The sequence below is a fragment of the Somniosus microcephalus genome, chromosome 22 (assembly GCF_052327205.1).
Source record: "Somniosus microcephalus isolate GS21.2 chromosome 22, FLI_Smic_1.0, whole genome shotgun sequence".
In the NCBI taxonomy this organism is placed as follows: domain Eukaryota; kingdom Metazoa; phylum Chordata; class Chondrichthyes; order Squaliformes; family Somniosidae; genus Somniosus; species Somniosus microcephalus.
In genome coordinates, this window is record NC_141008.1 from 53,196,488 (window position 1) to 53,221,900 (window position 25,413).

Consider the following 25,413-nt stretch of genomic DNA (forward strand, 5'->3'; position numbering starts at 1 on the left):
CTCTCCCTCCCCAGTTTGTGTTGCTCTCTCTCTCTCTCTCTCCCCCAGTTTGTGTTGCTCGCTCTCTCTCTCCCTCCCCCAGTTTGTGTTGCTCGCTCTCTCTCTCTCTCTCCCTCCCCCAGTTTGTGTTGCTCTCTCTCTCTCTCTCTCCTCCCCCAGTTTGTGTTGCTCTCTCTCTCCTCCCCCAGTTTGTGTTGCTCTCTCTCTCTCTCTCCCTCCCCCAGTTTGTGTTGCTCTCTCTCTCTCTCTCTCCTCCCCCAGTTTGTGTTGCTCTCTCTCTCTCTCCCTCCCCCCAGTTTGTGTTGCTCTCTCTCTCCCTCCCCCAGTTTGTGTTGCTCTCTCTCTCTCCCTCCCCCAGTTTGTGTTGCTCTTGTGATGAAATATTTCCATTCATCACTGCCTGTGACTGAGATCGGTTTCAGTGTCATTTCCCTTCCCCCAGACCTCATTGTATTGTGTACTGGAATGTGCTGTATTGTATACTGGAATGTGCTGTGTGTAGGGCTCCGCCCATACCTGGCCCCGTTTGTAAGCTAGCTTTCAGTCTAGCCCCCAATCTCCAGAAGGACGACATCTCTCTCGCTTACGTGTTTCGTTCTAAGTTAATAAAAGCCTTGTTTTGTTCTGCTACCTTCGAGTCTCGGAATTATTGAGGCACATCAATTTTATTAACTTATTTTCAACACTATGGATCAACTCCTGAAACCCGAACGTTTGGATTTGGATCAACATGCTCCGGACGCATCAGCACGCTTCGGACACTGGTTTGAGTGTATGGAATTCTTCCTGGACAATTCCGCAGCCGTCAAAGACGCTACGGACGCTGCAAGGATGAGACTCGGAATTCTGCGGAATTGGGTAAGCCACCGGGTTTACCCCCTGATCCAAGACGCCGAGACGTACCTGGCCGCCTGCGACATCTTAAAGGCGCATTACCAGCAGCCTACGAATGAGGTGTATGCTAGGCACCTGCTCGCCACCCGCGCACAGCGACCTGGGGAATTGGTGGAGGAGTTCCTAAGCACCCTGAAAATGCTTGGCAAAGACTGCAAGTGCCGAGATGTAAAAGCCGCAGTGTACACTGACGAGCTCGTTCGCGATGCCTTCATCACAGGCCTCAGCTCCACTTACATCCGGCAAAGACTGCTGGAAAAAACGGGGTTGGACCTGAAACAGGCTGCGGACACCGCGCGATCCCTGGATGTGGCCCAGAGAAACTCGGACGCCTACTCTTCAGCCCGCGCCGTCCACGCCGCCACGTGTGCACCGCCATCTTGGAAGGCATCTTCCCCGCCCGACAGCCCGACACCGGCTGGGCCCCGCTCTCCCCCCAGAAGCCCTACGACAGCCGCGACGCGTCAGGGACCCAACTGCTACTTCTGCGGGCAGCCAAAGCACACCAGAAACCTGTGCCCGGCGAAAGGCACCACCTGCTTTAAGTGCGGTAAGAAGGGGCACTTCGGGAAGGTGTGCAGAGGGAACCCCGCCGGAAAACCAACCGCCGGAAAACCCGCCGTGGGAGCGGCCATCTTGGACGCCATCTTGCCCGACCTCGTGGGGTCCGCCATCTTGTGAGCAGACAGCGTGGACGCCATCTTGTATCGATCAGGGCCCTACAGTGGCATTGGTCACAGTGGACCAGACCAGGCCGCACCCGCTATCCAGATCAATGGTGGACATCGAGGTAAACGGGTGCCGGGTTAAATGCTTAATTGACAGTGGAAGCACGGAGAGCTTTATCCACCCAGAACTGGCACAACAACTCTCCCTAAAGGTGGTCCCTACTCAGGGTACCATCTCTATGGCTGACAAAACCCAGACATCGACCATTCTGGGTTACTGCACGGTACAATTGTGCGTTAACGGAACTGTATATGATAATTTTAAAGTATTAATCATGAAGAACCTATGTGCGAGCGTGATCTTGGGCCTGGATTTCCAGTGCAACCACCAAAGCATCACGCTCAAGTACGGTGGGTCCCAGCCGCCCCTCACAGTGTGCGGTCTGGCTACCCTGAAGGTAAAGCCGCCTTCGCTATTCGCGAACCTTACCCCTAACTGCCGGCCAATAGCGACCAAAAGCAGGAGGTACAGCTGGGAGGACAGGCGGTTTATCGCGACCGAGGTAGACAGGCTCCTGAAAGAGCGCATTATTGAACGCAGCAACAGCCCGTGGCGCGCCCAAGTGGTAGTGGTAAGGGGTAGCGAGAAGAAACGGATGGTGATCGACTATAGTCAAATGATCAACAGGTACACCCTACTAGACGCCTACCCGCTACCCCGCATATCAGAAATGGTGAACCAAATCGCCCAATACCGGGTGTTCTCCACCATCGACCTCAAGTCAGCGTACCACCAGCTCCCTATCAGACCAGAGGACCGCCCGTACACCGCCTTCGAGGCGAACGGACGCCTCTACCAATTCCTCAGAGTCCCCTTTGGGGTGACGAATGGGGTCTCGGTCTTCCAGAGGGAGATGGACCGCATGGTCGATGACCACCACTTGCAGGCAACCTTCCCCTACCTCGACAACGTCACCATCTGCGGTCACAACCAGCAGGATCACGACTCGAACCTCGAGAGGTTCCTGAAAACCGCACAAAAACTCAACCTCACCTACAACGAGGACAAGTGCGTTTACAACACCACGCGCCTCTGCATACTAGGCAGCGTGGTGGAGAATGGGGAAATCGGACCAGACCCCGACCGATTGCGCCCCCTACGGGAGCTGCCCCTGCCCAACACTCCCAAAGCCCTGAAAAGGTGCCTGGGGTTATTTTCTTATTATTCCCAATGGGTCCCCAACTACTCCGACAAAGCCCGCCCCCTCTTGAAAGCATCCTCTTTCCCGCTCTCTGCTGAGGCCCACGCCGCCTTCAAAAGCATTAAGCAGGATATTGAGCGGGCCACGCTACAGGCAGTGGACGAGAACACTCCATTTCAAGTGGAAAGTGATGCGTCTGACTTCGCCTTGGCGGCCACCCTCAACCAGGCGGGGCGGCCCGTAGCTTTCTTCTCGAGGACCCTCCAAGGGCCCGAGATCAGACACTCCTCCATGGAAAAGGAGGCCCAAGCCATCGTGGAGGCAGTGCGCCACTGGCGCCACTACCTAGCCGGCAAACGCTTCACCCTACTTACCGACCAGCGGTCGGTAGCGTTTATGTTCAATAATAAACAGAGGGGGAAGATTAAAAATGATAAGATTCTTAGGTGGCGGATCGAGCTCTCCACCTTCGAGTACGACATCATTTACCGGTCAGGGGCCCTTAACGAATCCCCTGACGCCCTCTCACGAGGGATGTGTGCCAGCGCCACCGGGGATCGGCTACAGACCCTCCACAACGACCTCTGCCACCCAGGGGTCACGCGGCTGTTCCACTTCATAAAGTCCCGTAACTTACCCTACTCGATTGAGGAAGTTCGGTCCCTGACCAGGAACTGCCGCAATTGCGCTGAGTGCAAGCCTCGGTTCTACCGCCCAGATAGAGCCCACTTAATCAAAGCTACATGGCCCTTTGAGCGGCTCAGCTTAGATTTCAAGGGCCCCCTCCCGTCCGTCGACCGCAATGTTTACTTCCTGAACATTGTGGACGAATACTCCCGGTTCCCATTCGCCTTCCCCTGCCCAGACATGACCAGCGCCACGGTCATTAAATGCCTCAACAGCCTGTTCTGCCTGTTCGGTATGCCGAGCTACATCCATACGGATAGGGGGGCGTCCTTCATGAGTGAAGAGCTACGCCAGTGCATGCTGTCCAGGGGGATCGCCACGAGCCGTACCACCAGCTACAACCCCCGGGGTAACGGCCAAGTGGAGCGAGAGAACGGGACAGTATGGAAAGCAGTCACTCTAGCTCTAAGGACCAAGGGCCTCCCTATCTCCCGCTGGCAGGAAGTCCTCTCGGATGTGCTCCATTCGATACGGTCGCTATTGTGTACGGCCACTAATGCCACGCCTCATGAACGAATGTTTGTCTTTCCCCGGAAATCCACCTCAGGCGTATCCATGCCGTCATGGCTCTCCACCCCAGGTCCGGTACTCGTGCGAAGGCATGTGAGGGGCCACAAGACGGACCCTCTCGTGGAGCCAGTACACCTACTCCACGCCAACCCCCAATACGCATATGTCCGGCACGCCGACGGAAGGGAGGACACCGTGTCCATAAAAGACGTCGCCCCAGCCGGCATCGACAACAACCACGGCAATAGCGGCAACGACGATCACAGCAACTCTTACCCACCCACTACTCTTTCATCACCCCCGGAAGAACACCGACCAACGGCACCCCCACCAACTACCCCTTCAACAACCCTGGCGGCACCCCCGGCAGAGACCCAGGAGGCTACCGGGGACACCCAGCCGACACCCGCGGCACCGCAACAGCCACGTCGGTCGCAGAGGACTATCAAACCCCCGAACAGACTAAATCTATAGAAGGGGTGAATGTGATGAAATATTTCCATTCATCACTGCCTGTGACTGAGATCGGTTTCAGTGTCATTTCCCTTCCCCCAGACCTCATTGTATTGTGTACTGGAATGTGCTGTGTGTAGGGCTCCGCCCATACCTGGCCCCGTTTGTAAGCTAGCTTTCAGTCTAGCCCCCAATCTCCAGAAGGACGACATCTCTCTCGCTTACGTGTTTCGTTCTAAGTTAATAAAAGCCTTGTTTTGTTCTGCTACCTTCGAGTCTCGGAATTACTGAGGCACATCAGCTCTCTCTCTCTCTCTCTCCTCCCCCAGTTTGTGTTGCTCTCTCTCTCTCTCTCTCTCCCCCCAGTTTGTGTTGCTCTCTCTCGTCCTCCCCCAGTTTGTGTTGCTCTCTCTCTCTCTCCCCCAGTTTGTGTTGCTCTCTCTCTCTCTCCCCCGTTTGTGTTGCTCTCTCTCTCTCTCTCCCTCCCCCCAGTTTGTGTTGCTCTCTCTCTCTCTCCCTCCCCCAGTTTGTGTTGCTCTCTCTCTCCCTCCCCCAGTTTGTGTTGCTCTCTCTCTCTCTCTCCCCCAGTTTCTGTTACTCTCTCTCTCCCCCCAGTTTGTGTTGCTCGCTCTCTCTCTCTCCCCCCAGTTTGTGTTGCTCTCTCTCTCCCTCCCCCAGTTTGTGTTGCTCTCTCTCTCCCCCAGTTTGTGTTGCTCTCTCTCTCTCGCCCCAGTTTGTGTTGCTCTCTCTCTCCCCCCCCAGTTTGTGTTGCTCTCTCTCTCTCTCTCTCCCCCCGTTTGTGTTACTCTCTCTCTCTCCCCCAGTTTGTGTTGCTCTCTCTCTCTCTCCCCCAGTTTGTGTTGCTCTCTCTCTCTCCCCCCAGTTTGTGTTTCTCTCTCTCTCTCTCTCTCCCCCAGTTTGTGTTGCTCTCTCTCCCTCCCCCAGTTTGTGTTGCTCTCTCTCTCTCCCCCAGTTTGTGTTGCTCTCTCTCTCTCCCCCCCCAGTTTGTGTTGCTCTCTCTCTCTCTCTCGCTCCCCCAGTTTGTGTTGCTCTCTCTCTCTCGCTCCCCCAGTTTGTGTTGCTCTCTCTCTCTCTCTCGCTCCCCCAGTTTGTGTTGCTCTCTCTCTCTCTCTCTCCTCCCCCAGTTTGTGTTGCTCGCTCTCTCTCTCCCTCCCCCCAGTTTGTGTTGCTCTCTCTCTGTCTCTCCCTCCCCTCAGTTTGTGTTGCTCTCTCTCTCTCTCTCCTCCCCCAGTTTGTGTTGCTCTCTCTCTCTCTCCCTCCCCCAGTTTGTGTTGCTCTCTCTCTCCCTCCCCCAGTTTGTGTTGCTCTCTCTCTCTCTCCCTCCCCCAGTTTGTGTTGCTCTCTCTCTCCCTCCCCCAGTTTGTGTTGCTCTCTCTCTCCCTCCCCCAGTTTGTGTTGCTCTCTCTCTCTCTCCCCCAGTTTGTGTTGCTCTCTCTCGCTCTCTCTCTCCCTCCCCCAGTTTGTGTTGCTCTCTCTCTCCCTCCCCCCAGTTTGTGTTGCTCTCTCTCTCCTCCCCCAGTTTGTGTTGCTCTCTCTCTCTCCCTCCCCCAGCTTGTGTTGCTCTCTCTCTCCCTCCCCCAGTTTGTGTTGCTCTCTCTCTCTCTCCCTCCCCCAGTTTGTGTTGCTCTCTCTCTCCCTCCCCCAGTTTGTGTTGCTCTCTCTCTCTCTCCCCCCAGTTTGTGTTGCTCTCTCTCTCTCTCCCCCAGTTTGTGTTGCTCTCTCTCTCTCTCCCCCAGTTTGTGTTGCTCTCTCTCGCTCTCTCTCCCCCAGTTTGTGTTGCTCTCTCTCTCTCTCTCTCTCTCTCTCCCCCAGTTTGTGTTGCTCTCTCTCGCTCTCTCTCTCTCCCTCCCCCAGTTTGTGTTGCTCTCTCTCTCTCCCTCCCCCAGTTTGTGTTGCTCTCTGTCTCTCTCTCTCCCTCCCCCAGTTTGTGTTGCTCTCTCTCTCTCTCTCTCCCTCCCCCAGTTTGTGTTGCTCTCTCTCTCTCTCTCTCTCCCCCAGTTTGTGTTGCTCTCTCTCTCTCTCTCTCTCCCCCCGTTTGTGTTGCTCTCTCTCTCTCCCTCCCCAGTTTGTGTTGCTCTCTCTCCCTCCCCAGTTTGTGTTGCTCTCTCTCTCTCACCCTCCTCCAGTTTGTGTTGCTCTCTCTCTCCCCCCATTTGTGTTGCTCTCTCTCTCTCTCCCCCAGTTTGTGTTGCTCTCTCTCTCCCTCCCCCAGTTTGTGTTGCTCGCTCTCTCTCTCTCTCCCCCAGTTTGTGTTGCTCTCTCTCTCTCCCCCAGTTTGTGTTGCTCTCTCTCCCCCAGTTTGTGTTGCTCTCTCTCTCTCCCCCAGTTTGTGTTGCTCTCTCTCTCCTCCCCCAGTTTGTGTTGCTCTCTCTCTCTCTCTCCCCCAGTTTGTGTTGCTCTCTCTCCCTCCCCCAGTTTGTGTTGCTCGCTCTCTCTCTCCCCCAGTTTGTGTTGCTCTCTCTCTCCTCCCCCAGTTTGTGTTGCTCGCTCTCTCTCTCTCCCCCAGTTTGTGTTGCTCTCTCTCTCTCCTCCCCCAGTTTGTGTTGCTCTCTCTCTCTCCTCCCCCAGTTTGTGTTGCTCTCTCTCTCTCTCTCTCTCTCTCCCCCAGTTTGTGTTGCTCTCTCTCCCTCCCCCAGTTTGTGTTGCTCGCTCTCTCTCTCCCCCAGTTTGTGTTGCTCTCTCTCTCTCTCTCTCTCCCCCAGTTTGTGTTGCTCTCGCTCCCTCCCCCAGTTTGTGTTGCTCGCTCTCTCTCTCTCCTCCCCCAGTTTGTGTTGCTCTCTCTCTCTCCCCCAGTTTGTGTTGCTCTCTCTCTCCTCCCCCAGTTTGTGTTGCTCGCTCTCTCTCTCCCCCAGTTTGTGTTGCTCTCTCTCTCTCTCTCTCCTCCCCCAGTTTGTGTTGCTCTCTCTCTCTCTCCCCCAGTTTGTGTTGCTCTCTCTCCCTCCCCCAGTTTGTGTTGCTCGCTCTCTCTCTCCCCCAGTTTGTGTTGCTCGCTCTCTCTCTCCTCCCCCAGTTTGTGTTGCTCTCTCTCCCCCTCCCTCAGTTTGTGTTGCTCTCTCTCTCTCTCTCACCCAATTCAATTCAAATTGCTTTATTGGCATGACAAGGTACATCTTATGTTGCCAAAGCACAGAAAAAATGTATGATTGAACACGTAATCGCAGATCTAGACATACAGTGTATAGACAGATATATCCCTGTATACATAAATATACACACATATAATATGCATATAATCTTTTCTTAGATTTAATGGTTGTCCCTCTGCTTATGGCAAGCTGTAACATAGTTTGCCGCTAAAGTTACGCAATTTCTCTGTTCCTCTAATAGATATGGGAGTTTTTGGTGGTCATTCAAATTTTTGAATTCAGGGCATATTTTTATGCATTTTGGGTAGAAATTCCCCCTTATGTCCTGATAGTTTCCACAAGTTGTGAGGAAGTGCATCTCTGTCTCCACCACTCCCTGACTGCAGTGAGAGCATATCCTGTCCTCTCTTGGCAGCCAGGTCTGCCTTTTTCGATGGCCAGGCTATGCTCACTAAGTCTGTACATTGTCAAGGTTTTTCTCAGTTTGCTATCTTTTACCATGGTCAGGTATTCAGCTGTGGTGTATTGTCTGTTTAGGGCCAAATAGCAATCGAGTTTGTTTTGGGTTTTTGTCGTTTCTGTCCAATAGGTCAAATATTTTTCCTTTTGTTTAGTGACAATTGTGTTAGGTCGAATTCTCTGTGCTAGGATGTCACTGTCCTGGAGCTGTTTGTGTTGCTCTCTCCCCCAGTTTATGTTGCTCTCTCGCTCCCTCCCCCAGTTTGTGTTGCTCTCTCTCTCTCTCTCCCCCAGTTTGTGTTGCTCTCTCTCTCTCTCTCTCCCTCCCCCAGTTTGTGTTGTTCTCTCTCGTTCTCCCCCAGTTTGTGTTGCTCTCTCTCTCTCTCTCGTCCTTCCCCAGTTTGTGTTGCTCTCTCTCTCTCTCCCCCAGTTTGTGTTGCTCGCTCTCTCTCTCCCCCAGTTTGTGTTGCTCTCTCTCTCTCTCCCCCAGTTTGTGTTGCTCTCTCTCTCTCTCACCCTCCCCCAGTTTGTGTTGCTCTCTCTCTCTCGTCCTCCCCCAGTTTGTGTTGCTCTCTCTCTCTCTCCCCCCAGTTTGTGTTGCTCTCTCTCTCTCCCCCCAGTTTGTGTTGCTCTCTCTCTCCCTCCCCCAGTTTGTGTTGCTCTCTCTCTCTCTCACCCTCCCCCAGTTTGTGTTGCTCTCTCTCTCTCTCCCCCCAGTTTGTGTTGCTCTCTCTCTCTCGTCCTCCCCCAGTTTGTGTTGCTCTCTCTCTCTCGTCCTCCTCCAGTTTGTGTTGCTCTCTCTCTCTCTCTCGTCCTCCCCCAGTTTGTGTTGCTCTCTCTCCCTCCCCCCCAGTTTGTGTTTCTCTCTCTCTCCCTTCCCCAGTTGCTCTCTCAGAACTCATTGAGTTTCCAGGCGCACTTCATTGAGCCCGATGCCATCATCCTCACAACCAATAACGAAGCGGTGTGTTTCCAAATAACCAGCAGGGTCCAGACAACGCAGTTTGGCTGCAAGCCATGACAGCCACGTTACTGCACAAGTGCGAACCGCATATACAGGGACTGTTTCTCCTGAGCTGCCAGCAGCAACGCTTGGGAGACCAATCGCCCATTCCGGGAGACTCCCACCCAAAGTGGCAGGGTTGGGAACCCTAGTTGATTCACAGTGAAGTTCGTGCAGCCAAGTGTTTGTTTCAACAGCACTCGGTGCAGGTTTCAGTCCTTTTGCAATCCGAGCAAGTAGGGAGATGCTAAGGTTAAGTTCTGCGGTTACTGTGCTCAAGGGCAGAAGGCAAACCAGGCCTCGGCAATCCTCTAGCCGCTCCCGACAGCTGGTTTTACAAGGGCAGGCCCGTGCACTCTCCTCACTCTCTGTGCCAGGCATCAGGCCAGGTTGACACTGAACAGGGAATGAATTACTTCTGAACAGCAGTGACTTCTACACAAAGAAGCAAGGCGGCCCAGCAGGGGCTCACAAACAGCGCTGAGACGGACGGCCAGTTAACCTATCGTGGTGGTGCTGCGTTTCCCGGCCAAAATTCCTCCTTCACCCAAAATCACCATACAAAATGAATGATGAACTGGGCATTCATTTCACTGCTGTTTGTGGAATCTTACCGTGCACAAAAATGGCTGCCACATTTGCCTACAATAACCAGTCATCACCACACTCCAAAGTCATTCATTGTTCGCGAAGCGCTTGGGGATTTTTTTATTTTGAGAGGTGCTGTGTAAATGCCGCCCTTTCCTTTTTGGTACATTTTGAGCTCGTGAAACCCACACACTGAATCAAACCCAATGTGCCGGGAAGTTTTAAGTAACTAACAGGAAGAAGGGAAATGCAGCCTTCAGATGGAGGCCTGACAACCAGCAGAATGCAAGCGCTGTATCCAGATCCTGCGTTGTTGTGAAAGGGTTAACAGCAATACCGAGCTGAGTTGATGTGTTTCTTTTGAAAAAACATATTTCCCCACTTCCCTCCAACACCTTTAAGCCTTTAATGCAGGTGTGCTTTCACTCACCTGTATGCCTGGACGCCAGGGTTCGCTATCATGATGGATTCCAGGTGAAAGCGCCCGTCACCAAGGTAACTAGAAGGAGAAAAGGCACATGCTGAATTAGTGCTGGAGCGTGCCTCCGATCTGCTGCACAGGCACGCACATTAATCACTGCTGCTGCTGCATGGCAAAGTGTGTCGAGAAAACCAGGTCAACTTCACAAACAGCTCCACAGGCTCCAAACAGAGGCCTCACTGTGAGGCCAGCAGGGAGGCGGGGAGAAGAAATCTTCACACCCCCACAGATTAATGTACCATGCCTTTTTCTTCTCTTCCTTGGTATTTAAAATGGATTATAAATCGGCGGCTCCCCTGTTTTGCTTAGTGGTGAAAGTGCGCCCGGTGGTGTGGCGTTGAACCATACGGAACAGGAACGTCCCAGGCTCCATTCCCGGCCTATGCTGGGTCAGGGTGACAGCAGGGCCTCTGCTTCCTTGGAAGGAGGGGAGGCGGTGGTGTCGGGGGGGGGGGGGGGGGGGAGAGAATCAGTCAGGGTTTCTGCTTCTGATCGCTATCCAGTGACCTCTGCCAGAAAGAAATTGGGGAGGACATGGGGACATGCGTGTAAGCTAAGCTAAAGTAGGAACAGACTAGGTGTTGGGCTGTTCTTCTTTTCCCAGAAGGTAGTGAGCCTCTGGGATGCGTTGCCGGCTGGTGCAGTGGGTGCTGACTCTCTGCCTTCAAGAGGGAGCTGGACCGGTTCCTGACTGGGGCAGAGATCGCATCACCTAAAAGGGAAGTGGATGAATAGATAACACTCAATCCATGTGATCTCCTGAGGGGGTTGGAGAGGAATTTTCCAGAGCACCTTTTTCCTTATTGGCCCTGGTGTTTATTCTCTGTTTTCTTTGCCTCTCCCAGGAGATTACATGGCTGCGTGGGAGGGGGAGGGGATGGGGAGGCGGGGCGGGTGGGAGAGAGTGTCTAGTCATGATGCTCCAGTCATCATGAGTGTGGGGCAGGCTCAGTGGTCCAGCTGGTCTTTACCTGCCCGTCATTTTTGTGTGTTTGTAAAGTGAGAATGCGCTAACATGTGGAGACAGTAACTTATACTCTCGTAAGCCTTCACGCCCACCAGAAACCATTGTTACCCTATCAAGTGGCCATTCTTTACAAGTGACCCTAGCCAACGGCTGTTGCTGGGCTATCTTGACATCCACAAACTAGGGGGTAAAGAAATAGAGAGGACTGAAGTCGGAGTGAAGAAACAGACCAAAATTAAAAGCGATCTGGTGCGTTCGTTTAAGCTTTGCCTCTCATCTACCTGGCAGGTGAAATTCTGCGGCCCTTGACGATTCCATAGGTTCCCAGGAAGAAAATCCGCCAAAAACTCGAACCAGCCAGGCCAGCAGGAGTTTAAGTGATGGACGGCCCTTGAAAACTGGGCCAGGCTGCGGTTGGGGTTGGCGCTGGGATGACCCTCTCACCCCATCTATTCACCCACTCACTTCTGACAGTAATAATATGGGGAGTTTGTAGAAAAACGTATTTGGGTTGGGATGGGGCAGACACACACACAATTGATTTCACCCTCAGGCAGTAAACCACAGACAACGGCAGCTCCGCACTTCATTACAATTGCATTAAGATCCTTGTAACAAAGTTCTGCACTATCTGTGTGATGTACATGTAATTCCGGGAATTTAAATAGATGCATTTTACACCTCCTGTACAATTGAAGATTCCAAATGATATCTCAACCCTGGAGAATTATAGCTTCCATATGCCAGGGTCGCACATTTTACTAGCAATCCTGTTCTGACAGTTCAACAGAACAGTTAAAGAGTTTCCTTTGAGCTGCAGCGATGATCCTGCAGTTGACGAGTATAGTTCAGTGTGTTTGGACCGGGGCTCTGCCTGGTATCAGGCCAATACAATGCAGCAACACTCTGAATTGTCGGCAACTGTTCAGTAATGTGAATGGGTTACATTAAGAGCTCGAGTGGCCACTCTGCAAATCACCACCGTGTCAGCCGCTTATAGCTGACGGCTTTCTGCATGGTCTGTCATCCGTTAGAAGCAACTCTGCAATCTATCCTTGGAGGTTGGCAGCTCTTTATTTTAAAGTAATTACAGAGCAGCTCCATGCCTTGTATCATTTTACAGCCCCTTGATGCAACTCCATGCCTTGTATCATCACACAGCCCCTTTCCAACATTACAACAGTGACTACACTCCAAAAGTACTTCATTGGCTGTAAAGTGCTTTGAGCCGTCTGGTGATCGTGAAAGGCTCTATATAAATGTAAGTCTTTCGTCTTTCTTTCTTGATGCAGCGCCTTGCAGTGCACCATGAGAGTCCCTTGAAGCAGCTCCATGCAGTGCACCATGAGAGCTCCCAGTGCAACTTCATGCCTTGTACATTTAGAGTACCCTAATGCAGCTCCATGCCATTACAGAGACTACCAATGCAACAGGGGCTGCTTGTTTAAGTACACTCCAGTGCTTACAAAGCAGAACATGCGCTGAATACGACACCGGCTGGTTACTGCATTAGTTGCTCTTCCATCCAATAATGCCGCATTCAGCTCACAATAACTGCTTAACATGGGAGTTTTGAACTAAATGGCCAAGGAGCTTAGTGGAGTGCCTGCTGACACAGCAACGTGTCTCAGAGGCAGGTTCCGGACGGATCAGCAATGATACGCAGCATGGATTGCAAATTTAAAGGGGGCTGCTTACTCCCTCAAGCAAACAGTTGCACCTAAGAGATCAAAAGGGAATGGCTCAAAGCCTCAGTTTAATGCCCTCAGCCGTAGCTCAGCTGGTTGCACTCTCACAGAAGGCTGTGGGTTCAAGTCCCACTCCAGAGACTTGAGCACGAATATCTAGGCTGACACTCCAATGCAGTACTGAGAGTGTGCTACACTGTCGTAGGTGCCGTCTTTTGGATAAGACGTTAAACGGAGGCCCCGTCTGCCCTCTCAGGTGGACGTAAAAGATCCCACGGCTCTATTTTGAAGAAGAGCAGGGGAGTAATCTCTGGTATCCTGGCCAATATTTATCCCTCAATCAACATCACAAAAAACAGATTATCTGGTTATTTCTGTTTGTGGGAGCTTGCTGTGCGCATAATGGCTGTGTGTTTACTACATTACAACAGTGACTACATTTCAAAAGTACTTCATTGACTGTAAAGCGCTTTTGGACGTCTGGTGTTCGTGAAAGGTGCTATAGAAATGCAAGTCTTTCTTTCTTAGCGCTGGTGGATTTTCCAGTTTCTTCAGTCAGCTTTGTCTGACTGCAAAGGTCTACGAAATGCTGAATTTACTGTTTCCACAATAAGTGCTGGCTTGGTTTTCAGGATTCGGGTGACAGAGTTGCGATTGTCTACTGTAATTCCCTCTCTAAACCTCTTCGCCTCTCTCTCCTCCTTAAAACCTACCTCTTTGGCCAAGCTTTTGGTCACCGTTCCTAATATCTCCTTATGTGGCTCGGTGTCAAATTTTGTTTGATAATCGCTCCTGTGAAGAGCCTTGGGACGTTTTACTACATTAAAGGCGTTATATAAAGGCAAGTTGTTGTTGTAGGTTCTCTACAGGTGCAAGGAGACACACCTCTACCAAGCAGGTGAAGGGCAGAGAGAGTTGCTGCCCACATCTAGAACTGGCCTGAAACAATGCACCCAGCAGCTCTGGGAGCAAGTTTAATGCAGGGGTCACTTCACAGGTTAAGTGGTCATGGTGTCGATCTTCATCCAAGAACACAAATCACTCTTACTTCCAACTATATTCCTTCCTGAATGGGGAGGTAGGGATGAAGGTGGGTGATGCTATAGAGGTTGAAATAGGCGGTCTTGATGCTGGACAGGAAGTGCTACCCGTATCCTAACTCGCACCAATTCCCGTTCACCCATCACCACCCCCCCCCTCCCCCGCCCCCCAACCGTGCTCGCTGATCGACATCAGCCAACGACTGTGGGTGAGGACGGAGTGGCCGACTGTGTTAAAAGTTGCACAGAGGTGAAAGAAAACATCGTGGTTACAATCACAAAGGGTTCTTGTTGGCGAACTCGGTCTTGGTGCTGTAGGTGGGATGGAAACCAGGCTGAGGGGAGAGTGATATCAGCTCGACAGGATAGTAGAGCGGGGAAAATAAACCAGCTTCTGATGGCTATCCAATGACACTGGGGGAGGACAGAGATTGGGCTCGGCCCTGATGTTCCCCTCCACATTCCTCCCATCCCCGCACCACCCCCCCACAGACAATAACTTGCCGACACTCATCATCTAGGCTCACTCATGAGGAAAAGGAAAGAAAGACTTGCATTTATATAGCGCCTTTCACGACCACCGGACGTCTCAAAGCGCTTTACAGCCAATGAAGTACTTTTGAAGTATAGTCACTGTTGTAATGTGGGAAATGCGGCAGCCAATTTGCGCACAGCAAGCTCCCACAAACAGCAATGTGATAATGACCAGATAATTTGTTTTTGTCATGTTGGTAAAGGGGTAACTATTGGCCAAGACACCTGGGATAACTCCCCTGCTCTTCTTCGAAATAGTGCCATGGGATCTTTTACGTCCACCTGAGAGGGCAGACGGGACCTCGGTTTAACATCTTATCCGAAAGACGGCACCTCTGACAGTGCAGCACTCCCTCAGCCCTGCATTGGAGTGTCAGCCAAGACTTTGTGCTCAAGTCTCTGGAGTGGGACTTGAACCCATGACCTTCTGACTCAGAGGCGAGAGTGCTACCCGGTGAGCCATTTGGACGAGATACGGGAGGGCCACCTGATGCCTGAGTTAGCCATAGGGAGCCTTCAGGAGAGGGTCCTCATTGCTCACCAATTATCATTCGATGCAGGCAAGGTTCCCTGCAGTCTGCGTGCAGGCAGTCTGTTATCAGCCGGTGTCTGGGTCACGGGCTATAGAAAAAACTGGCGCAGTAATGATGTGGTGCTCTGGACCTCTTCGCTTGTAACGATGATGTATATGATTATAATATTTATTAAGTGTGCTACTGGCTGCTAGTGATCAATTTGCTAAATACGCCAGTGACATCGCGTGATCAATAGCAGTCGATCGATACCATGCTAACCTTTCTTTTCTTTTATTATTCTATTGACAGGCTATCCAATCTGCACACCTTTGATCTTTACTGTGCTGTCTAATTAGAATGTCATTCCGTGGCTCAGTGGGTAGCACTCTCTTGCCTCTGAGTCAGAAGGTTGTGGGTTCGAGCCCCGCTCCAGGAACTTGAGCACAAAATCTAGGCTGACACTCCTGTGCAGTATACTGAGGGGGCGCTGCACTGTCGGAGGTGCCATCATTCGGATTTTTTTTTATTCGTTCTGGGATGTGGGCGTCACTGGCAATGCCAGCATTTATTGTTCTTCCCTAATTGCCCTTAAGAAGGTGGTGATGAACCGTCTTCTTGAATCGCTGCAGTTCGTGTGGTGAAGGTATTCCCACAGTGCTGTTAGGGAGGGAGTTCCAGGATTTTGACCCAGCGACTATGAAGGAACGGTGATATATTTCCAAGGTAGGATGGTGTGTGAATTGGAGGGGAACTTGGAGGCGATGGTGTTCCCATGCGCCTGCTGCCCTTGTCCTTCTAGGTGGAAGAGGTTGCAGGTTTGAGAGGTGCTGTCGAAGGTGCCTTGGCGAGTTGCTGCAGTACATCTTGTGGATGGTACACGCTGCATGGATGATACTCACTTCCGGATGTGAGGTTAAACCGAGGCCCTCTCAGGTGGATGTAAAAGACCCCATGGCACTATTTCCTTGCTGCTCTACTCTGTCCCAATGGCTAACCCAATGGGTTTTTAATGGCATCAAAGCAGCAACAAATAGTTTTATTCTGCTTATTTGGCTAACAACGGCATTGTGGTCACACACAAAGGAATTTTAAGCTAATGTATGAAGCTCTAAGCTTGCCATTAAATTAAACCTCCAACTGTTTAAAAAATGCATTCTTGAAAGCCTGAGAGGCTTCATTCACTACAACGTGGCCTCTCATTGTGAAAAAAGGAATATTTTTGGAATTTTTTTTTCTTTGTTTAAGCCTTTATTTCGGGTGCTCGAAATTTCAGTTACTGAGAAAAAAATGGCAGCTGAGAAAAAAATTCAGAAAGTATTTTAAGCAATTTGTGGGCACTCGGTGGCCAGGTTGCACAATCACAGTGATGAATTTACACGGGTAAAATCCGTTACAATACTGTTTCCAATGGCTAAAGGGTCAATAACCAGAGGGAACAGATTTCAGGTGATTGGCAAAAGAACCAGAGGCGACAGGAGGAAAAACTTTTTTACACAACGAGTGGTTAGGATTTGGAATGCTCCGCCTGATAGGGTGGGGGGATACAGATTCAATAGTCGCCTCAAAAGGGAATTGGATAAATACTTGAAGGAGAAAAAAATTGCAGGGATATGGGGAAAGAGCAGGGGGAGTGGGACTGACTGGATTGCTCTTCGAAAGAGCCGGCGCAGACTCGATGGGCCGAATGGCCTCCTTCTGTGCAGTACTATTGTATGATTCTACAAGTGTGGACAAAAGAATATATAATGGGAAAACGTTAACAGAAGAAGCGTGACATCAGGAAGTCAGGCTGTGCAGACAGGAAATGCATGCAGATGTCGGATAGATATAGACGGTACGAAACATATGTCAGCTCTTATAAAATCTTGTTAAACTTGCTGCTGCAACGAGATCTGCCATTTCAGGTCTCCTCGATAGACTTTTGTTAGGCAAGGGTATCAAGGATTACAGAACCCTTCAACAGAATTAAGATACAGATCGGCCGTGATCTAATTGAATGGCGGAACAGGCTCGAGGGGCTGAGTGGCCGACTCCTGTTCCTATGGTCCTTTTCTCCTCTGATGTTGGGAATTACCAGCAGGAGCTTCATGAGCCCTGGGGAAGCTCCAATCCTTCAATCGGGGATTGGCCCTGGTGGCTGATCAAACCTGACCCTGGACTAGAGGAACATGATACCAGCTGTAAACTCAGGCAACATAGCCGGTCCCCAATTTCAATGATATTTTATGTTTTGTTGCTCTATTTTTGTTAATATAGCAGCGGGGAAGGGTTGAACGGGGAAGGTAAAGGCCCATATTTTTCATCCCTTTAAGGATACAGATCACTTGGGCCTGCCCGTAGGGTCGCCAACTCTGGTTGGACGTATTCCTGGCGGTTTCATCACATGACCTCCCACCTCCACCTGCCATTGGTCGCCCGACATGTCCATCCTCATGGCAACGCCCCCCCCCACCACCACATTCCCGTGCTAACTAAACCAAGGGATATGGGGATAAGGCGGGAAAGTGGACTTGAGGTAGAGGATCAGCCATGATCTTATTGAATGGCGGAGCAGGCTCGAAGGGCCCGCCGACTCCTGCTCCTAGTTCTTATATTAATTGGAAAACGAACAGACTCTTAATTACCTGATTGGATGATTCTTGACTGTCAATCAAACAGCCACCTCCCAGCTGCAATATTTTTATAAATAATAAATGAAAGTTTTCAAAGAAAATGAAAAAAAAAACCCCACACAACTTAATTAATGCCCCCCCGCCCCCACCATGATTTTTCTCCAAGATTGCTCGCAACTGGAGATTAATCTTCAATTCCCGGAGACTCCAGGTAAAAACCCTGGAACCCTAGCCTGGCCCTTGTGCCCTCACACTCCACTCTCGGTGCAGTGTCCTGTCTCGGCCTTGCGCAGGCCTCAACCAGTTCTGGAGCCTGCCTGACCTGTTGCAAGTTTTACTGCAGACCAGGAGTAGTCAAAAAATCATGGCTGTGGGCTCTTGACTATAAAGATTACAGGCTGTTCTTTATTTACAAGGCGCAGGTTCTATTAAAATTTTATGGCTTTTCATTTTGCAAGTGCGGTGGAGAACTTGCAGGGGGACAAGTGACGAAAGGATGATGTCGTCTTCCTAAATATAGACGCGCCTGCTGTAGTTTTATTGTACTTATCTGGAAGGAACAGTCCATCTGCCATAACTCAGGTTTTATCTTCACTGCTTTTCCAAACCACACAAAGTCTTGTCAGAAGTTACGTGAGGCGAGGAGAGTGATTTCAATAATTGAGCACTGGAAGGGTTCACAGTGATGAAGCTGCAGTTCATCCAATGTTACAAGGATTTTGACCCATGCAATGTTTCACAGATAATCTTCAGCGTCCACGCCGGTTTCCAGAACCCTTCTGCTTAATTAGATTCCTTTCACAAAGTCCGGTTGAATCTCATCGGGGCCCTCACTGCTCTTCTCACCAAGAACAGGACCGTGACCCAGCTTGCTGCAGGGTCTACAGTCCCGTGGGAGTTAGGGGTTGCCAGCCCGCCAGGATTGTCCTGGAATCTCCAGCCATTGAAGATTAATCTCCCCAGCATGGCTGAGGGCAAACACCCGGGAGAAAAATCGACGGGCTGTTACAAAATAAATGTGGGGTTTTTCTTCACTTTCTATGAAGACTTTTGTTCATTAGTTACAAAAAAATATTGGGGATGGGTTAAGTAAAAGCTTGTTTGACTGACAAATGATCTAATTGAGCAATGAAGTGTGCTTGCTTTTCAATTGGCGTCAGAAGATGGATGTGTGGGGCAACCAATGGCGGGAGTGTGGGGGAGGGGCGTCCAACCAGAGTTGGCAACCCTAGTGGGTGTTCTCTTCATCACTAACTTAAGCCATTCCTTCCGGCAGCACTCGCCCTGGTGTACTCCGGCACGACTATCAAGACCGCATGTCAAATCTGTGATGTCCAGCTAAAGTCTACTATAAGAATTATCACCGGTACGCTTTTATCGAGACCAACACCTTGGCTGCCCGTGCTTGCAAACATCGCACCACCACACCTACACTGTGAATATGCAGTCTCCAGAGAATACAACCACTACACCAGCAAAGGCATGCCGATCCAGGCCGACTTGACCAACCTACCACCAACCCGTCTCAAATCTAGAAGGCCATTTTGGACTGTCGCCTCAGCCTTGATGGCCAATGGTGAAATGCTTGGAAGAGCTGCGTCGTACCAAATGGGTTCCTTATAAAGGACGCCACAGTACAACCTGAAGGATCAAACCTTCCTCGCAAACAGTGGACAACCATCAACCGCCTCAGAACCGGTAATGGTCGATGCTGCCACCTTCTCCATAGATGGAAGATTAAAGCTTTCCCATCAAGCAACTGCGGAGCTCCTAATCAGACCCTGGAGCACATCACTGAACACTGCCCTCAGAGGAAATTCGCAGGCAGCCTACAAGATATCTACGCTGTTCCAGAACCTTTGGCATGGATATCTGACTTAGATATTGACATTTGATTTGTTTTTTGCTACTACCATACGAAAGAAAAAGGCATTCCTAAACCTTAATCATCCTATTAACTCATCGTCTGACGCACTGCCAGAATGTTATCAATGTAAAATTAGAATTTAGCAGCAGGCTCTTGCAAACCTAGGCTGAGGACCAGGGCTCATAGCACAGGGCATCAGCAGGGCCGAGGGGAGTAGGAGGAGACATGCCAATCCTACGATCATCCAATTCAGAGGCGAGAGTGCTACCAGTGATCCTAGCTTTGGTTTTAAAAGCCCATATATTGTAGGTGGAAAGGAATGGACATTACCATCACAAACCTTTAAAAAAAAATCATTCTCGGGATGTGGGCGTCGCTGACAAGGCCGGCATTTATTGCCAATCCCTAGTTGCGGTGGGCCTACTTCTTTAACCGCTGCAGTCCGTGTGGTGAAGGTGCTCTCAAAGTGCGCTTAGGGAGGGAGTTCCAGGATTTTGACCCAGCGATGATGAAGGAACGGCTGATATATTTCCACGTGAGGATGATGAATGACTTGCAAGCCAAAAACTACTACACGTAATCACAAGACCGATTTGGAGAAGATTGAAATGGAGATGCTTGCTTTTGAGTCAGCTGCAGTGTTCCAAAATGACTATGTTTCTAAGACAAATTCCTAGCTTTAGGGCTCTAGATCACAACTCTGCTGAAATGCTGAAGATCACGGTGATTACCTGACAAGCTCGTTTCACATTCATAGCAGTTCCTCTGCTTCTGAACTCGCTTGTTACGGACACGTTTATCCACCCTCACAAGAGACAGAAGATGTTAAAAGTTTGAAGGGAGATAACTGACTGGGGATTGTTTGCGCACTGCATTGGGGGATCACTGTGCGGAGCCACACCTCACGGGAGTGTGTGCAACAATGCATTGGAGGGTCACTGTGCGGAGCCACACCTCACGGGAGAGTGTGCAACAATGCATGGGGATCACTGTGCGGAGCCACGCCTCACGGGAGTGTGTGCAACAATGCATGGGGATCACTGTGCGGAGCCACACCTCATGGGAGTGTGTGCAACAATGCATGGGGATCACTATGCGGAGCCGCACCCCACAGGAGTGTGTGCAACAATACATTGGGGGATCACTGTGCAGAGCCACACCTCATGGGAGTGTGTGCAACAATGCATGGGGATCACTGTGCGGAGCCACACCTCATGGGAGTGTGTGCAACAATGCATGGGGATCACTATGCGGAGCCACACCCCACGGGAGTGTGTGCAACAATACATTGGGGGATCACTGTGCAGAGCCACACCTCATGGGAGTGTGTGCAACAATGCATTGGAGGGTCACTGTGCAGAGCCACACCTCGCGGGAGAGTGTGCAACAATGCATTGGAGGGTCACTGTGCAGAGCCCCGCTGTGTGGGGGAAATAATGCATTGGAGGATCACTCTGCACAGTCACGTTGAGTGGGGGGGGGGGGGGGGGCGGGGGGAGAGTTGGGAATAATGCATTGCAGTGGAGTCACATTGTGTTAATCCGAGGCCCCCGTCTACCCTGTCATGTGGACATAAAAGATCCCATGGCACTATTTTGAATTTGGTGTCCTGGCCAATATTTCTTCCTCAATTACCATCACTAAAACAGATTATCTGGTCATTATCACATTGCTGTTTGTGGGAGCTTGCTGTGCGCAGATTGACTGCTGCGTTTGCTACATTACAACAGTGACTACACTTCAAAAAGTATTTCATTGGCTGTGAAGCACTTTGAAACGTCTTGAGGTGGTGAAAGGCGCTTTATAAATGCAAGTTTTTCTTTCTTAGTTAAGCAAAATACCTGGAATCATTTAAGAAACAAGTGGATGGTTGTTTAGGTGGGGGGGGGGGGGGTTACTGACTGTAGGGTCTTTCTGGATGGGCCAAATGGTCCCCCTCATCCGTATGTATTTCGGGCCGGAAAGCAAATGGAGACACTCAACCTCCCCCCACAACCCACCCCCAGAAAAGGCAACAAAACAGGAAAAACAGAAACGCATCGAAATTGAAACCAGTTACAACAGACAGACGCTGTGCTAGAGATTGAATCTCTCCGTGAGTGACGCCAATGCGATCCCTCAGGTTCAGCGCGACACGGGGATTACTGAAAGGGTAACCTCTGTGCTGCTGGTATAATTCCCCTGAGACCAATCTCTCACCACTCCCGCTCCAGTATTGTAACGTTTCAATTTCTCACCTCGACAGCGCGAAGCCAATTGACACATTCACAGCAATTCTACGCTGTAGGCTCCAGTCCACTGGGAGTTGAATTCAGATGGCCTCAGAGTGTTAAGGCACAACTGGAGTCCCTGCCCATGTCTGAAGAGACAGCAGAATTCTATCTTAAAGAATTTATTTGATATGTAGACTGCTTCATTCTATTTCATTTTTTCACCCCTCTCCTAAGTTCTTCAATGGCCAGTAGTTCACATTGTTTCTAGTTTCCAGCACTCTAAATGTGGAGCAAGGGTTTTATTTGGCTTTCAATTGTTTTGTGCCAATCACGGTGAAGGGTGGGTCAAGCACCAATCCAGAGACTTGAGCACAAAATCCAGGCTAACACTCCAGTGCCATACTGAGGGAGCGCTGCGCTGTCGAAGGTGCCGTCTTTCGATGAGATGCTAAACCAAAGCTCCGTCTGCCCCCTCGGGTGGACGTAAAAGATCCCATGGCACTATTTTGACGAAGAGCAGAGTGTCCTGGACAATATTTATCTCTCAATCAACGTCATTAAAACAGATTATCTGATCATTATCACATTGCCGCTTGTGGTCAATGTTCCCTCTTATTTTTTTTTGGGTGCGCGGCCCCTTTAAGGGGCTGCACGACTCATTCACAGTTTCACGATGTGCGAAACTTTACATTGAAAAAGCTGGTCCCGGGCTGCACGGAACCGGCAGAGAGCTGTGTAGCCACATGGCCGCACAGCTATATCGAACATTGTTTGTGGGAGCTTGCTGTGCAGATTGGCTGCTGCGTTTCCTACATTACAACAGTGACTACACTTCAAAAGTACTTCATTGGTTGTAAAGCACTTTGGGACATCCTGAGGTCATGAAAGACGCTGTCTAAACGCAAGTCTTTCTTTTAGAGGATACAACAGTTAGCCACTCTTTGCACCCACTGTGAGCATCAAGTGCCGGTGGGAATTGTTAGCTTTAGCCACCTGTCCAATTAGCCACAACAGGAAGGACCAAAGACGCCCACCGGACCACAGCGTCAATGTAATAAAAAAAGGCAGCAAGGTTTGGCCATTAGGTGTCGCTAGCTCGCTGATCGAAGACTACAGCGGAGGATTTACGCTGTGTACAACAAAATTGTAACCAAGTTCTTTATGGTGTTGTTACACATAGTGTGTACAGGAAGTAAAAGAAAGAAAAACTTGCATCTTTGTGCCTTTCATGACATCAGGGTATCCAAATGAAGTACTTTTGAAGTGCAGTTACTGTCATAATGTAGGCAAAAACAGCAGCTAATTTGCACACAGCAATATCCCACAAATGCCAATGAGATTAATGACTAATTAAACTGTTATAGTGGTGTTAGTTGAGGGATGAAAGCTGGCCAGGATAGCGGTGATAACTTCATCGAATAGTGCCATGGGAGCTTTAACATCCATCTGAGAGAACAGATGGGGGGCCTCGGTTTAACGTCACATCCAAAAAAACGGCACCTCCAACAGTGCAGCACTCCCTCAGTATTGCCCTGGAGTGTCAGCCTGGATTATGGGCTCAAGTCTCTGGAGTGGGGCTCGAATCCATGACCTTCTGGCGCAGAGATGAGGATGTTACCCACTGTAAACTTAGAAATCCAGAGTTGCAGAAACGCTGTCAACATTCAAGATTAGATTGGATAGGTGGACGAAGGAAAAGGGTTTGAAGGGATATGGGAACAGGGTGAGTAAACATGATTAGAACCATCTGCTCGCGTGGAGGGTAAACGCCAACACGGGCTGGTTGGGCCAAATGGCCTGTTTCCATGTTGCAACTTCTATGCGCGCAAATTGCCTCCAACAGTGACTACGCTTCGCAAAGTCATTAATTGGTCGGGAAACATTTTGGGACGTCCTGAGGCCACGAAAGGTAAAACACTAGTTCTCTCTTTCTTGCAAGTTCTTTCCTTCTGAGTCAGAGAGAGCAGTGAGCTACACAATAAAAAAAACTAGAAACTTTTAGAAAGTATGGGGGGGGAGGGGGGAATAAATGAGTCCCAATTAAAAGTGAACATCTAGGAGAGCCAGGAGGCAGAATCTGCTGCAGGGCTCGCCCAACACTGTGGGCTCCCTCTACCTTGACGTGAAACTTACTGTACCTGTGGGACATCTGACTGAACGGCACAGGTGTGACTTGTCAGACGCCGGCGGAAATTCAACCATCCTACTCAACGGGACCAGCCACATAAATACTGTGGCTACAAGAGCCAGTCACAAAGCTGGGTATTCTGCGTCGAGAAACTCACCTCCTGGCTCCCCAAAGCCTTTCCACCATCGACAAGACACATGTCAGGAGTGTGATGGAATACTCTCCACTTGCCTGAATGGGTGCAACTGCAAGCTGCAACAACACTCAAGAAGCTCAACACCATCCAGGACAAAGCAGACTGCTTGACTGGCACCCCATCCACCACCTTGTACTAGCCACCTGATGCACTGCAGCAAGTCGCCAAGGCTTACAAAGTAGTACAAAGTATTTACAGCACAGAAACAGGCCATTCAGCCCAACAGGTCCATGCTGGTGTTTATGGTCCGCACGAGCCTCCTCTCACCCTATCAACATATCCTTCTATTCCTTTCTCCCTCATGTGCTTATCTAGTTTCCCCTTAAATGCATCTATGCTATTCGCCTCAACCACTCCCTGTGGTAGCGAGTTCCACATTCTCACCACTCTCTGGGTAAAGAAGTTTCTCCTGAATTTCCTACTGGATTTATTAGCAACAACAACAACTTGTATTTATATAGCGCCTTTAACGTAGTAAAACGTCCCAAGGCACTTCACAGGAGTATTTTAAGACAAAAAATTTGACATTGAGCCACATAAGGAAAAATTTGGGCAGATGACCAAAAGCTTGGTCAAAGAGGTAGGTTTTAAAGAGCGTCTTAAAAGAGGAAAAAGAGGTAGAGAGGCGGAGAGGTTTAGGAAGGGAATTCCAGAGCTTAGGGCCTAGGCAACAGAAGGCACGGCCACCAATGGTTGAGCGATTATAATCAGGGATGCTCAAGAGGGCAGAATTAGAGGAGCGCAGATGTCTCGGGGGGTTGTGGGGCAGGAGGAGGTTACAGAGATAGGGAGGGGCGAGGCCATGGAGGGATTTGAAAACAATGACTGCCTTATATATTTATGGCCCCTAGTTCTGGTCTCGCCCACAAGTGGAAACATCATCTCTACATCTACCCTATGACCCCCTTGATGTAAAAAGACTACTGAGCACTTGGTTTGAGTATAAAACAAGGCTTTAATCAACTGTTTCAAAACCATGAGATTTCTAGTTACATCACTAGTTCCTGGTTACAGAAACATCCTGAGCAAGCTGGGCCCACACCCGAGTATTTATACTCCTTGGACGGCGCCACCAGCTGGCCGCCCAGTGTTACTTCATGAGTCATGATAAAATTCATGACAACCCTTTCATAATCTTATGTCAGGCCACCTCTCAGTCTTCTCTTTTCTAGAGAAAAGAGCCCCAACTTCTTCGACAGCACCTCCAAAACCTGCGACCTCCACCACCTAGCAGTGCAAGGGCAGCAGGTGCATGGGAACACCATCACCTCCAAGTCACACATCATCCCGACTTGGACATATATCACCGTTCCTTCATTGTCGCTGGGTCAAAATCATCACCATCTTCTCAAGAACAAGTAGGGATGGGCAATAAATGCCAGCCTTACTAGCGACGCCCATATCCCAGGAATTAATTTTAAAAAACATCTCATACTGAAAAGAGATCGGAATGTGATTCTCGATAAAGGTTCAAAAACACACAGGTGTTTTCACCGGAGAAGCTTCAAACGCTTAGTAACCTGCACTTCCATTTTATTTTTATGGCCCAGCTCGGGGTTGATGAGATGCAAATTAAAACGCTGTCCCGTTTCCGCAGAAGT

General features: G+C 50.1%; 1 protein-coding gene across 4 annotated transcripts in view; it reads right to left on the reverse strand.

Annotated features, from left to right (window-relative positions):
• Positions 1-25,413, reverse strand: part of dph1 (diphthamide biosynthesis 1) — a 583,177-nt gene that overhangs the window by 182,373 nt on the left and 375,391 nt on the right. For all 4 annotated transcript variants that reach the window (XM_085964755.1, XM_085964756.1, XM_085964754.1 and 1 more), the window contains one exon: positions 10,002-10,070. In XM_085964755.1, coding sequence (XP_085820881.1) covers positions 10,002-10,070 — 69 coding nt within the window. The remainder of the gene's footprint in view (positions 1-10,001; positions 10,071-25,413) is intronic.